The sequence below is a fragment of the Macadamia integrifolia genome, unplaced genomic scaffold, assembly GCF_013358625.1.
Source record: "Macadamia integrifolia cultivar HAES 741 unplaced genomic scaffold, SCU_Mint_v3 scaffold2800, whole genome shotgun sequence".
Taxonomy (NCBI): Eukaryota; Viridiplantae; Streptophyta; class Magnoliopsida; order Proteales; family Proteaceae; genus Macadamia; species Macadamia integrifolia.
This window is the reverse complement of record NW_024868972.1, coordinates 21,868-35,249: the sequence shown is the minus strand read 5'-3', so window position 1 is coordinate 35,249 and position 13,382 is coordinate 21,868. Positions and strand designations below refer to the sequence as shown.

At 40.6% G+C, this 13,382-nt stretch overlaps 1 protein-coding gene across 1 annotated transcript; it reads right to left on the bottom strand.

Moving 5' to 3' along the window:
- Window positions 1-11,984: 11,984 nt before the first annotated feature.
- LOC122067275 (polygalacturonase non-catalytic subunit AroGP2-like) lies at window positions 11,985-13,321 on the bottom strand. Its single transcript, XM_042631109.1, has 2 exons — window positions 13,190-13,321; window positions 11,985-13,068 (listed from the first exon to the last, which is right to left on the bottom strand). Exons 1-2 carry the CDS (start codon window positions 13,304-13,306, stop codon window positions 12,100-12,102), a joined length of 1,086 nt encoding a protein of 361 aa, XP_042487043.1. The 5' UTR covers window positions 13,307-13,321; the 3' UTR covers window positions 11,985-12,099.
- Between the last annotated feature and the right edge of the window lie 61 nt (window positions 13,322-13,382).

Below are 13,382 nucleotides of genomic sequence, written 5' to 3'. Positions count from 1 at the left end.
CTAGAATAAACTAAATCTAAAATTTCTAGTACTAGAGAAAACAAATCTTAAAAAAAAAAATTGCTCCACGGCTCGTGATCTTGTCACCTAGATTCTAAGCCTAGAATTATAACTTAAAAAATTACAACTCAATTGCATAAATCATAAACATAAAAGGGCTGAATAAAAATAAAAGAGTGCTTGCATTAATTGAAATAAAAAAAAGCTATTACAAAAGTGATTAAAGAAAAGATAAAGAAGAACTAAAACTAAAGAGAGAGCAAGAGAAAGAGAGAGCAACTAAAAAAAACTAGAAGAAGAATGAATTGTCTCCCCTCCTCTTACATGAGTTGTATTTATAGGAAATGGGGAGGTAGGATAACAAATTTCTCTTTCTTAAAAGGGAGAAACCCACAATTGGTTGTGAGATCTTTTGAGACCAAAAGTGCTAAGGTGGAGGAGAGAGAAGAGAGAAATAAACTTTGAGAAATTTCCTATAATTTGTTTGCTTATTTTCTTTCTTTTTTCTTTTTTTCTAATTTTTTTCTCTTCTTTTTCTCCCTCCAAGGGAGGATTTTCCTTCTTGCTTTGTGTGATTTGGACAATCTTTTAGTGATGATGTGGAGGAGAGAGAAGATTTGGATAATCTTTATTTCTCCCTTTTTTTTTTTCTTTTCTTTTTTTTTATTCTTCTCTTCTTCCACGATTTTCCTTGCTTCTAATTTGATGTGGAAATCCCCTCCATGCCCTTAGTGCTTTAAGTGAGTGAAAAGCATGAATTCTTCAACAAAATTCTCTAAAAAAAAAAACAACCATGAGATTCGAACTTGAGACCTCTTGGTGAGTAAGAAAATTTTGCACACCATAACTCACCAACTACACTAGATAGTTGTTGTTACTAAAAACGAATCTTCAATTACTTAAGGATGTGGTCCATCGATCCTTGTTGGTTTTGAAATATTCCTTGTACCTCTGGGACAACTGCAAATGGGCTGGTTCTGCATCTCGGTTTAGTTCTAATACATTATTCTTTTTCTGGCCCGAAAAGAATAATCACTTGTACAGTTGACGAAACGAATGTGTACTTTTAATTGAACACGTCCATCTTGCTCAGAATTTCATCGTCTTCGCAACCATGAAAAGAAATAGGACCTCTTTACATGTAAAATTGGAGATATAGCGCCCGATAATCCTTAAGGCATTGAAAGTATAAAACCTGCAAAAAATAAAAAGAGTAAAACCCAAGGTAGCTCCATTCTAAATATGTAAAATGCATGATTTATTACCCTAGATTTCACACATAAATGTGCTCATCATTCTCACTCCAATTCCTACCCCTATGTGGTTTGCAATGTAATGTTAGGTTTAACGTCATTATTTGGTGTTGATGATGAACTATTAGAAAATATTTATATCATGGGTTGTTTGCATGCAGTTGCATCGTCAATGGTGATGAAAGCAGATGCGCAAGTGAAGGTTTGCCCGGTGGTATTGCATCCTACTAGCTGCACCCTCCTAGCTTGTGATGAAGAGTGCTACAGAAAATTTAACGGCGCCAGAGGAGTTTGTGAACAGAATGATTTTTCTGTAAACCCCACATATAGATGTGTTTGCAACCGCATTTGCTAGAATCATACTAATTAAGCCACTCTCTCTCTCTCTCTCTCTCTCTCTCTCTCTCTCTCTCTCTCTCTCTCTCTCTCTCTACATGTATGTTCACCCTTTAATGAATAAAAGGCTTAAAAAATAATTGGGTTCTTTTCTTTCTCCCTCTCGTGTTTTTATTTAAAAAATTTGTGATCCGATAAAGCTTTTATTTCCTTCTTAATTGGTAGTTTAGAAGGAAAGTTTTGACCAAAATTCCAATATGTAATTACTGAATCCCAAAATTTTATTTGCTTGAGCGTGGGCTTTGCTCTCTAGAACTATGACGGCTGGTGAACCAGAACCAATAGAGGAAAATGAAACCCATCAAGCAACCTAGCCCATATGATAAGTGGCCTGATTGATGGATTTCTACTGTTATATTTGATCTAGAACGTTAAATTAATTGATTAATTGATTCATCACCTCAATTTCGTTGGCCTTTATCTAAGGGTGACAATTGGTGCTCTTAGGTTGGGCTTAATCGGGTTTGACTAATTTTTCTCTTGCATCATGATAATCTGTTTACCTAATCGGGTATACCTTAAGCATGCAACCTGTTGTTTATTATTTGGCCTGAGCTGGAAACTGATGTCAGTTAAAGTACTATAAACTTTCAAAAAAAAGAGGGAATGTGCTCAAAGGCCATGAAATGGCTGTTTGGTCAGAAAGAATCCTATTTGGACCTTCCGCATCAAGCTACACTTCCTTAATCATCCATCTTTTTTCTTATACTTCTGTGACTCTGTTAAGTAACCCCTTTGTTGATGCCTCAATGGGATGCCCAATCATCAAGTAGTCGGTCATAAATGAGAGACACTCTCCATTATAGATTAAGCATGTTAACCATCCACACATATTTAATTTTTCATCCGTAACCGAAGCAATAAGCATGATGATATTAATCTAAACATAGGATGATGGTTTGGAAGGGCGTTGTGGGGGATTACCTATTGATTTGATTCATTAACTCGTTTGCGGCTGGAGAATTATTGTACCACCAAAGAGTGGGAGACAAAATACTATGTGGATTAAACTTCTCATGGTTAAAAATAATTTTATTCCGATGGTTCCAAATAAAGTAGCATGTGATGATTAGAATGGTAAAAAAATATTTATTGGTTCTCTTAGGAATGATATCTTTGTTGAAACATAGCATAACAAAATGTTAGAAAGAGGGAGCAGAGAAACATTCAGTGTTTAAACTCAATGGGCATGCGGCCCAAATGCGATTGGTAAACTCGCAAAATAAATGCCATAGGAATTCATGATGGTAATGGGAGAAACCACAAAGCGGGTCAATTTGCTTCCATTTACCGAGATCATCCTTAGTGAGGATGCCTCCATTGCATAATCTTCAGAAGAAAAGTTTAAATTTCAGATGTAAGGGTAGTTCCATAAGAATCTCCACCAATTTAAGCGGAGTAAGGGGCAAATGCACTTGTTAGAGAGTCCACTTTGGTTTGTACTCAAAGATGAAAATAAAAATTTTGCGGCCAATTTAGTTATTAAAACTCCGCAAGTATCAGTGTGATGTGAATCATAATATTAAAAAAAACTGGATCAGGGAAGATGTTGGAAAGTAAGACAGTATTCCATTCATTCCCACAGGTTAAGTCACTAACCCTACCAGCAGAGTGTGTAGATGTTACCTGTAGCTGCAAAGAGATGATGGTTTGGAGTGCTAGGAATCCAATCATCATTCCACAGTGTTGCAACCATTAGCAATTTTACGATGAGCCATTTTGTGTAAAATTGGTAAGATGCTAACAAAACTATTCCAAGTAGGGGAACCTCTTTTCCTCAGGGTAGAGGGACGGAACGAGGACCTAAGGGGAAAGTATTTAGAGGACAAAACAGAGGTCCAAAGTGAATCTCCTTCATGAAGAAGGTGCCACCACAGTTTGAGAATGAGAGCTTTACTTTGAGTTTCAAAGGATCTGAGCCCCAAGCCCCCAAGGTGTTTTGGAGAACACACTCTATACCATCCACTAGGATGAAACTTTCTAATCTTCACTTGGTTGTCATTCCAAAAAATCAAATAAACGGAATCAAGTTTACTACGAATGCTTTTAGGAAAAGCAAAACATGACATCAAGTATGACGGAATGGATGAGAGTACAGATTGTGTGGCTTTGGTGTTTGCCAACCTTCCCTATGTATTTCTTTCTTTAGAAATCAGCCTATGGGACGATGCTCCAATGGTCTTTTTATGATTAACTATATTGGTATGTAATTTTCTTTTATATATTTCTCAAATTATCTTTTCTTTTACTCGTAAATCACTGACATTGGGCTCATGACCCGCCTCAAATCAACTTGTTACTCAGATTGTGAGGAGAAGCTTAAAAGATCAATTTTCTTCGCGGGGAGATCGATGGTAATGATTATAATCATCCCTTCTTCCTAGGCAAAACCATGGACAACCTGCAACAGGGTTTGGTGCTTCATATTATTCAATCCATCAAAACAATTGCTATGGTAAGTTTCCTCACCATTGCTACATATAATTAATCATATTATTATTGTAAATAAATTATTATTTCTTACTTTGCCAGTATTAAATAACTTTGCAATGTTTCACAAGCCTTGCAATAACTGAGGGATGAATACCCAAATGTTGATATAGTTTATGATGATTATTACAATGTATTTAAATGGGTCTTTGACAAGGCTCCTTTGCTTGGTAAGTATTTTTCTATCTTACAAACATTGATAAATGGGTTTTCAGAAACATGAATGCCTACTTAGTAATAATATTCTTTTTTTAATTTCCACCCAATTAAATCCAGGATTTGACATGGACTCTCTACAAAAAGCATGTCGTGGAAGTAGAGGACAATATAATTTTTATCTAAGCAATGTATGTGGAGTTCCTGAAGCTACAGTATGTCCCATTCCTTATGCACATATCAATTGGGATGGCATTCATTTAAATCAGTTGGGATGACATTCATTTGTCAAAGAAGGCATACAAGAACAAGGCCTAGGGTATTCGAGATCTTACATAAACTCAATTGTTTATTTTAGGATTCTTTTTTTCATTTATTAATTTGTAATTTTAGGTTTAAAAGATCTTATGCATTAGAAATTCCAAGGCTTTACTCTCTTCCAAGCATTCGCTTCCATTAGCTCTTCTGAGCTCTATTACAACCGTTGTACCTGAGCCCAGTTGTTTTACTCAATCTATCGAGGATGCTAATTGGTGCAAAGTCATGAATGATGAGTATCATGCATTAATCAACTACTTGGGTTGGGTTCCGGTGGAAGAGAACCGAAGGGTGAGGGAGCAGATCTGAGCAGATCCGAGCAGGTCTGGGCACCTCTCCGAACACCTAGGTTCAGCGAGTGAGACAAGCCGTCCAAGCCGTCGTTCAGCAGTCGTTCAGCCGTCGTTCAGCCGTCGTTCAGCCGTCGTTCAGGTGGTTAACGGAGGAGAAGCAGTCCAAGCCGTCGTTCAACGAGTGAGACAAGGATCCAGTTCTGCTCGTCTGAAGCTGTCGTTCAGCCATCGTTCAAGGCTTAAGCAGATTTTCGAACAGCCGTGGAAACCCTACCGTTGTTCAGTGAGCTTGTGTCTACGAAACCGAGAACGAGGTTCCAGTGGAAGAGAACCGAAGGGTGAGGGAGCAGATCTGAGCAGATCTGAGCAGATCCGAGCAGATCTGAAGTTCTCACGGCTTCCGAAGGGTGAGGGAGATTCCTCAGTTTTCGTTTTGATTTCGAGAGGGGGAGATCTGCCGATTTTTCTTTCTCTGTGTGTGTGAAGTACAGAGAGAGAGAGAGAAAGGAGAGGTCGATCTCGATTTCTTGACAGTTAAGCTTTTCTGAGCCAACCATCGATCGATCTCAGGGCTTCCAGACACAAGAAGTGTCTGGAATTATCGCTTAGGACCTGGCCGGGCATCATGCAAGAACTGGTCGACTTCTTTCTTTGATTCAAGCGGGATTCTCGTCGTTGCAGAGGCTTTCCATTGTGCAATATTTACAGCGACCGATCTCAGGAGTTGCAGGTGACAAAAGAGATTGAATCCTCTGGAAGAGAGGTTTTCGGGCTTGTGATGGGTGAAGGAGATCGAGCGACCTGCCTGACAGGGGAAAGAAATGATGGCCGGCTACTGGACAGAGGCAAACAACGATTGATCACGGACTTTTTGCGCCCTGCGTGTCTCTCCATTCCTGAAGTGGTGCCTGGTACTGCGGTGGAGCAAGGGGAGGAGAGGGAGGGTGAGAGAAATTATGAAGATGGACAGCCTGTGGATCGGAAAGCCCGCAAATCTTATGCTACGGTGACAAAGAAGACCCTCCCTGACGTGGAGGATCTCCCAAATCCGATTCGGGTTGGATCTCTGACGAGGATAGTGATTCCACAGGAAGCGTATGAAGAGAAACTGGAGACTTTTTCCTTTGCGTTGATAGGCAAAGTAAACTTCAGGTTTGTATCTATGGATGATATAAGGCGCGAGGTGGTTGCGAGTTGGAGGCTAAAGGGGAACGTGAACCTTTCTCCCCTAGGGAAGGGTTTTATTCTATTTCGTTTTGAGAAGGAGGGAGATATGGCCTCAATATGGAGGAGAGGACCGATCAAAGTAGGGGGACAAATTATTCGCTTTCAGAGATGGCGCCCAGAATTTAATATTAATGATAATTACTCTCACACTAAGCTCGTTTGGATCCGATTCCCTGAGCTTCCCATGGAGTATTGGCATGAGAGAATCCTATTGACCATGGCAAAGGTAGCAGGACGGCCTGTCGCCCTGGACAATAAAACATTAAAAGCAACGATGGGTAATTATGCAAGAGTCCTAGTTGAGATGGAGCTTAATAGCGTTAGAGTTGAGGAGATGCAAGTGGAACGAAGACAACCGGGAAAGGAGACGATATTCTGGTTCAATCAGCGAATCGTCTACGAAGACAATATGGTTCGATGCTTCTCGTGCAAAAAACTGGGACATCATGCGAACCAATGTAGAGGTAAAACGGTGGGGAAAACCGCTGTTGAGCAACCTTCTCACAAGGGCGGCGGCGGCCAGGAAGCTGGTAGGAATGACAATCCTTCCCAAAAGGAGTCTCCTACCAGAATGGTAGATGCAGGAAATGGGAATACTTCCCAAATCTGTAATGAGCCAAACGAGGAGGGTTACCTTAAGTGCCAAGATTTAGTGGTGGACTTAAATGGTGAAGAATATTTCCCAATTGAGAATATTCCTCACAATGCTATGGCTGGGGTGGATCCGATGGGTGTTGGGCAGAGAGTGGATAATATTTTGGATGTGGATGTCCTTGGGTCGACCCGGTCTTCTAACCCGTCTGAGAATGAATCGCAGGCCTCAGGTGAGGAGAGCGATCACAGGGAGGGTGTTATTCAGGTCAGGGAATCTCAGACACAGAGGGAGTACTCTCAAATGGTGCGTGCTTTAAGACCACAGCGCAAAATTAATTACAAACCAGGTGGTAGGGGTGGCAGAGGGGGAAAGAGTGGCAGGGGTCAAGTTTGGGAGGGAGCTGAGAATAATTTGACTGAGCTTTCTCAATCGTGCCTGGTGGAAGGTCGAGTAGTTATTCATCATAAGGAAGTGGAAGAAATAGATATGATCATGCAGCGTGTTGAAGGGTCGGATAGACTTGGTAAGCACGTTTCTGAGACAGAGCAGAATGATGAGGCTGCTCACAAGTCTGCCTCCATGTAACTGATCATGAAGGTTTTCTTCTGGAACATCAGAGGAATTAAGAAGGCGGCAGGCAGGAATGCCTTACGACATTTTATTAAGGATAGAGCTCCGGACATTATATGTATAGCAGAGCCGATGATTGAAGTAAGTGCTTTTCCAAATTTATTTTTTAATAAATTGGGATTCAATAGTTCTTTCATTTACAATTGTAGAGTAGGGAAACCCTCTAATTTGTGGATTTTATGGAAGAGAAATTTGAACACCCCAGCTGTTGTCTCTGAGTCTGAGCAGCACATTTCGATTATTATTAAGTGGGAATCGAAATGGTTTCAGATTTCTTTCATTCATGCCAGCAGCTTTAGAGTAGGAAGAAGGGATCTGTGGTTGAAGCTTGTGGCTGATCTCCCCCAGCCTCTTCTCCCTTGGGCTATAATTGGGGATTTTAATGCGACTTTGTTCTCCCATGAAAAAAGGGGGCCAGGGAATTTTAGTATGGGGTCAGCTGCTGAGTTTGGTGCTCTGGTGGATGCTTGTGGGATGGCCCAAGTGCCATCATCGGGGAGGAAATTCACCTGGTCTAACAATAGACGTCGTGGTAATGTTTCGGCGGTTCTGGACAGATGTTTTTGTAATCAAGAATGGATTGACTTTTTCCAGGATTGTGACCAACGGGTCCTCCCTAGAATTGCTTCGGATCATTCGCCATTATTGTTCACCTCAATTTTATCTCAACGGCCCGTTAATTGCCCCTTTAGGTTCCATAAGTTCTGGATGGAACATAGAGATTTTGAGCAGGTAGTTGCCACATCATGGGAAGAGTGGGTCTCAGGGAATCCGATATTTGTTCTCATACTGAAACTCAAAAGGCTGAAGGGTGTGCTCCGTAATTGGGGGAGAGAGGCTTTCCCGAATTTCAATAAAGCCCTTGAGGAAGCCAAGGATAAGCTAGCGCAGGTGCAACAGACTATTGAAATTAATGGCATGGATGATTATTTGTTTGGGTTAGAAGCGGATGCGAAGACCTCTCTAATAAAAGCAATGGAAAACCATGAAAAACTTTGGGCCGAAAAAGCCAAAGTTAGATGGATGAAGCAAGGGGATCGCAATTCTAGGTTTTTTCATTTTTCTGTTAAAATGAGAAGACTCAGAAACTCTATAAGAAGCCTCAAAACTCCTGATGGGACTTTGGTGGAAGGTAACGACCAGATTGGGAATTATACAGTTCAGTCATATGAGCAATTTTACAAAGTTGTGCCTTTAGTGGAGCATGTGGAGCTTCTTGAATCTATACCGATGGTTCTTCATCAAGGTGATCACTATATGCTTGATGTCTTACCAGGGAATGAAGAAATCAAGAGAGCTGTTTGGGACCTGGACCCAGATAGCTCTCCTGGTCCGGATGGTTTTTCTGGAGCTTTCTTTAGAAGATGCTGGAATATTGTCGAGTTAGAGGTGTGCAATGCAGTTAAGTATTTCTTTAGTACTAGTCAATTGCCCAATGGTGTGAACAACAATTTTGTGGTTCTTATTCCTAAGGAGGAGGGAGCATCTTCTATCGATAAATTCCGGCCACTGTGTATGGGGAATTTTTATTGTAAAATTCTTTCCAAGATAATGGCAATGAGGCTTGCTAATTTGCTCCCTAGGCTGATTTCTGAAGAGCAGGGGGCATTTCAAAAAGGAAAGTTAATCCATGACAATATCAGTGTGGCTTCAGAACTGGCCAATATGATGTTTGCTTCTATGAGAGGGGGAGGTCTGGGATTAAAAATTGACATCAAGAAAGCATATGATACTCTTTCGTGGTCCTTTATGTTTCAGGTGCTGCGGCGCTTTGGATTCACAGAGAAGTGGATAACATGGCTGAACCAAATCTTGATATCCTCTAAGATATCGATTTTGATTAATGGAGGTCCACAGGGATATTTTGGTGTGGAGAGAGGGCTGAGGCAAGGGGACCCAATATCTCCCATGCTTTTTATTATTGCGGAGGAAGTGCTATCGCGAGGTTTAAAGCATCTGATTGAGATTAATCAACTGAAGCCAATTCATGGGCCTCGTGGTGTCAAAACTCCTGCCCATATTCTATTTGCAGATGACATATTCATCTTCTCCAATGCTTCTATGAGGTATGTGAGGACTCTTAAAGAATTTCTTCTAAAGTACCAAGAGTTTTCTGGGCAGGACATCAGCTTAGAAAAAAGTAAACTTTTTTTGGGAAAAATATCACCTTCCAGGAAGCATCGAATATCTGAAACTTTAGGTATTCCCATGTGTACCTTCCCTACAAGGTATCTAGGTGTGGAAATCTTCAAGGGAAGGATTAAAAAAGATACTGTGTTGCCGATTATGGACAAGGTTAAGGGGAGACTGGCGGGTTGGAAAGGGAAACTGTTGTCAATGGCAGGTAGGGTGCAATTGGTTAAATCGGTGCTTGCGGGGATGCCGACTCATAGTTTCTCTGTTTATTGGTGGCCTGCATCTCTCGTGGCAATGATGGAGAAATGGATGCGAAATTTTATTTGGACAGGTGATGTAGATACGGTTAAGGCTGTCACAGTTAAGTGGGACTCTATGTGTAAGCCCAAGGATGAGGGAGGGCTGGGCCTTAGGAGACTGCGAGATTCCAATAAAGCAATGCTGTGCAAATTGATTTGGAGGATCAAAACGGAGAAGACAGCAGCGTTAACCTTTCTCAGAGCTCGATTCCTAAAGAAGGATGGAAGATCCTTCAAAAATTGCAACACCTCCACAATTTTTGCAGGTCTCAGGAAAATGTGGTCCTTTGTGGATGACAAGGAGCGCTGAATCATAGGGAACGGTCAGCTTGCAAATTTCTGGAAGGATAAATGGTGGGGTCCAAAATCCATTATGGAACTTCTTTCGCTGGATAGTGACCATACTCTCTCTACGTCAGCAAAGGTGGGGGAGTTTATCATAAATGGAGAATGGCGTCTACCTGAGGTAGTATCTCCTATGCTTAATGAAATTTTTGGACAGATTAAAAAGATTGACATTCCGAGTTTGCAGATGGAGGATTTCAGGGTGTGGTCGCTAGTTCCTTCAGGGTATTTCTCCTCAAGGTCTGCTTGGGAGGCTGTTAGAGTGAAATCCTTGAAGGTGAACTGGTCTTCTTTGATTTGGCAGAAGAATCTTCCTCCAAGACACTCCATTTTTGGATGGAGAGTGGTGCATGGTAGAATCCCAACGGACGACCTGGTTTGCCAAAAAGGTGTTTATCTCCCATCCAGATGCAACCTGTGTGGAAAGGCTGAAGAAAGTATGGTTCATATTTTTTTACACTGTTCATTCTCCATATCAATATGGAAGAATTTTTTAGATTTTTTCGGAGTGGCGTGGGTAAATCATCCAAGCATTCAATCATTGTTCCAGTGGTGGAAGAGGAAATCTCAAGTGATTCAGCTAAAGAAGCCATGGAAGTTGGGCTTGATCATCACTATCAACCATATTTGGTGGGAAAGAAATAAAAGAAGGCAAGAAAATAAAGAAAGGGCAGGGCGGTATGTCTTTCAAAGTATAAGGCAAGAGGTTCAGCTTTGCTGTGATGGATCAAGTGAAGAAGTTCGTTCGATTTCAGACTTGATGACCTGCAGGAAGATAGGTTTAAGTATTAGAAATCCAACTTCCCCTTCACCTCTTGAGGTTCACTGGTGTAAGCCTTCCAGGGCGTGGATGAAGATCAATGTGGATGGAAGTTCGCTTGGTAACCCAGGTAATGCAGGTGCTGGTGGTGTCTTACGGGATGATAAAGGCAAGGTTATCGACTCTTTTAGTATTTTTCTGGGAGTCAAACAAATATATGAAGCTGAATTTGAGGCAGTCTTGGAGGGTATTCTGCTAGCTAGACACTATCATGCTAGGGGTGTTTGGATTGAGTCAGACTCAGCGTCCGTGGTCTCAGCAGTTCAGCGAAGGGAGATTCCATGGTTTGCCCTGCAGAAATGGAGATCTGTTATTTCCTTTTTGGAGTTGGTGCAATGGAAGATCACTCACTGTTTTCGTGAAGCTAATGTAGTCGCTGATTTTCTGGCTAGGAAAGCATCTAAATCTTGTACTTCAGAATTCTCAGTGGAGTTCCCGAGACATGTAGTTGATGAGTTAGCTTCTGATGCGTTGGACAGGCACCGTTTTCGATTTGGCTAAGCCCTTTGCTTGTTTCCCTCTGCTGATGGCCATGCCGAAGGTGGAGGTTGCAAGTGGGTTTAGTGGGATCGGCCTGCCCTTTTGTATTTCTCTTTGTTTTGCTTTGTTCTCTTTAATAAAATGACCTTTTAGAAAAAAAAAAAAAAAAAAAGCAAAGTATATATTAAAAATATAAAGCAGGGATGTACAGGATCAGCGTCCAGGCATTCCTGTTCCTCAAAGTGTTCCAACCATACTTTCTTACTCACATCCCCAATGATCTTGGACAATCCTTCATACCGATCTTTCTGGAATTCTGGTTGTGCAACTAGGCTGAATAGAGTGTACTATGTAAAGGATGCCCTGTCTCAGTGAATAATCTTGACTTGTAACTTTTGGCATCCTTTTTCAGTGTAATAAAGGGTGCAACAGAACCAGGTTGAACTGGGTTTTCTTTTTCAACTTCTTGTCTACTATGCTATTAAATTGAAGCACATTTTTATTAAAAAAAAAAAAATTAACATATGTATTAACATATGCATGGCATAATAAGAAAGACAAATATATTATTATTTATTCTTCAAATTCATAGCATAAGCAGTCACATGCGACAAAAACAAATGAACTGAAAGATAATCATATCTTCAAATGTTGTTCAACCTTAAGTCTTTGTCCAGACCATTGCATTCTCATTTATCCAATGACATACTTCAATTAGGCCAGGGCCAAAACCCAACCACTTAAAAGCATGATGGTTTGGATTCCAAGTTGATGTATCATAGTGGCATGTCATAATCGCATGATTCACTTTCTTCCGAGCATATATATCAACTACATATACTTTTACTTTTTGTAAAACATGGCAAAAGTAGACTTGAAATGGGAATGGCTGACTATGACACAAGACTGGTGGTTCTGAGACGTTTCCATAAATGACTTTCACAGCTCCAATTGTGACATTCTCATAAGATCCTTCAATGCTGCCAGGACTCCATATATGTAGATGGTGCCCTAATGTCTTCACAACAAAATCGATGAGATCCTCGATGGAAGTCACACAGGTGCTTTGCTCACCTCTAATAGGACTCTTTTCGCATGTCTCAAGAGTACCTTGCATATATTCATCCATGTTTGATCCATTAACCACACCAAAAATCTTCTTTAATTCATTGATCCGGGCAAAGGAAAATGGGATTTTTGATGCCAGAGGTCGCGGTAAGAATGATTTATATGACATTGGGTCTCTTAAATCAGGAATGGCCATGAAACCTCCCTCTTTCACCATTGCCTCCCGGAAAAATGGCAACCCCCCTTGGCTGGCAACTGATAGGGGTTTGTCAGTTGGAGTATGTTCATAAACAATTCTATCAGCACTCCACTGGGCTATTGGAGGTAGGATTGTGTCATCTATTGGCTTCTTCATCAACATATTTGTCGAACAAGCAACATTAGCCTCCTTACAGAATAAATGCAAGTGGGAAGCCAATACGTTTTCCTCTATAAATTTCATAAACAGTGATATTTGATGGAGGCTTAATGGTGAAGCCTTTGCTGCTAACCAATGTGGAGGGAGTGGTAGACCAATATGCTCTTCCCAGTACTGTGAAAAGGCAGTTTCAGCTTGAGAACCCTACAATTTTTCATAGGAAAAAATAAATATCAACCTGATAAGAAAAATAAAAGGAAAAACAAGCAATAACCATTTTGAAATGAATGGATGATGATAGGAAAAACATCATTTTTTTTCTTACACTAAAGTATGATACTATCAGGATTCCAAGCAACATAACAGGATGTGTCATGACGAATGAAATAGACGATGGATTAAATTGGGCTATCTTTATGGGAATGAATAGTGTTTGTTGCATAGAGAGGGGGTGTCTTAATATATTTATATAGAGAGGAAATTTTTTGTAGTACCAATAAAAATTTAGGGAGGGGGGG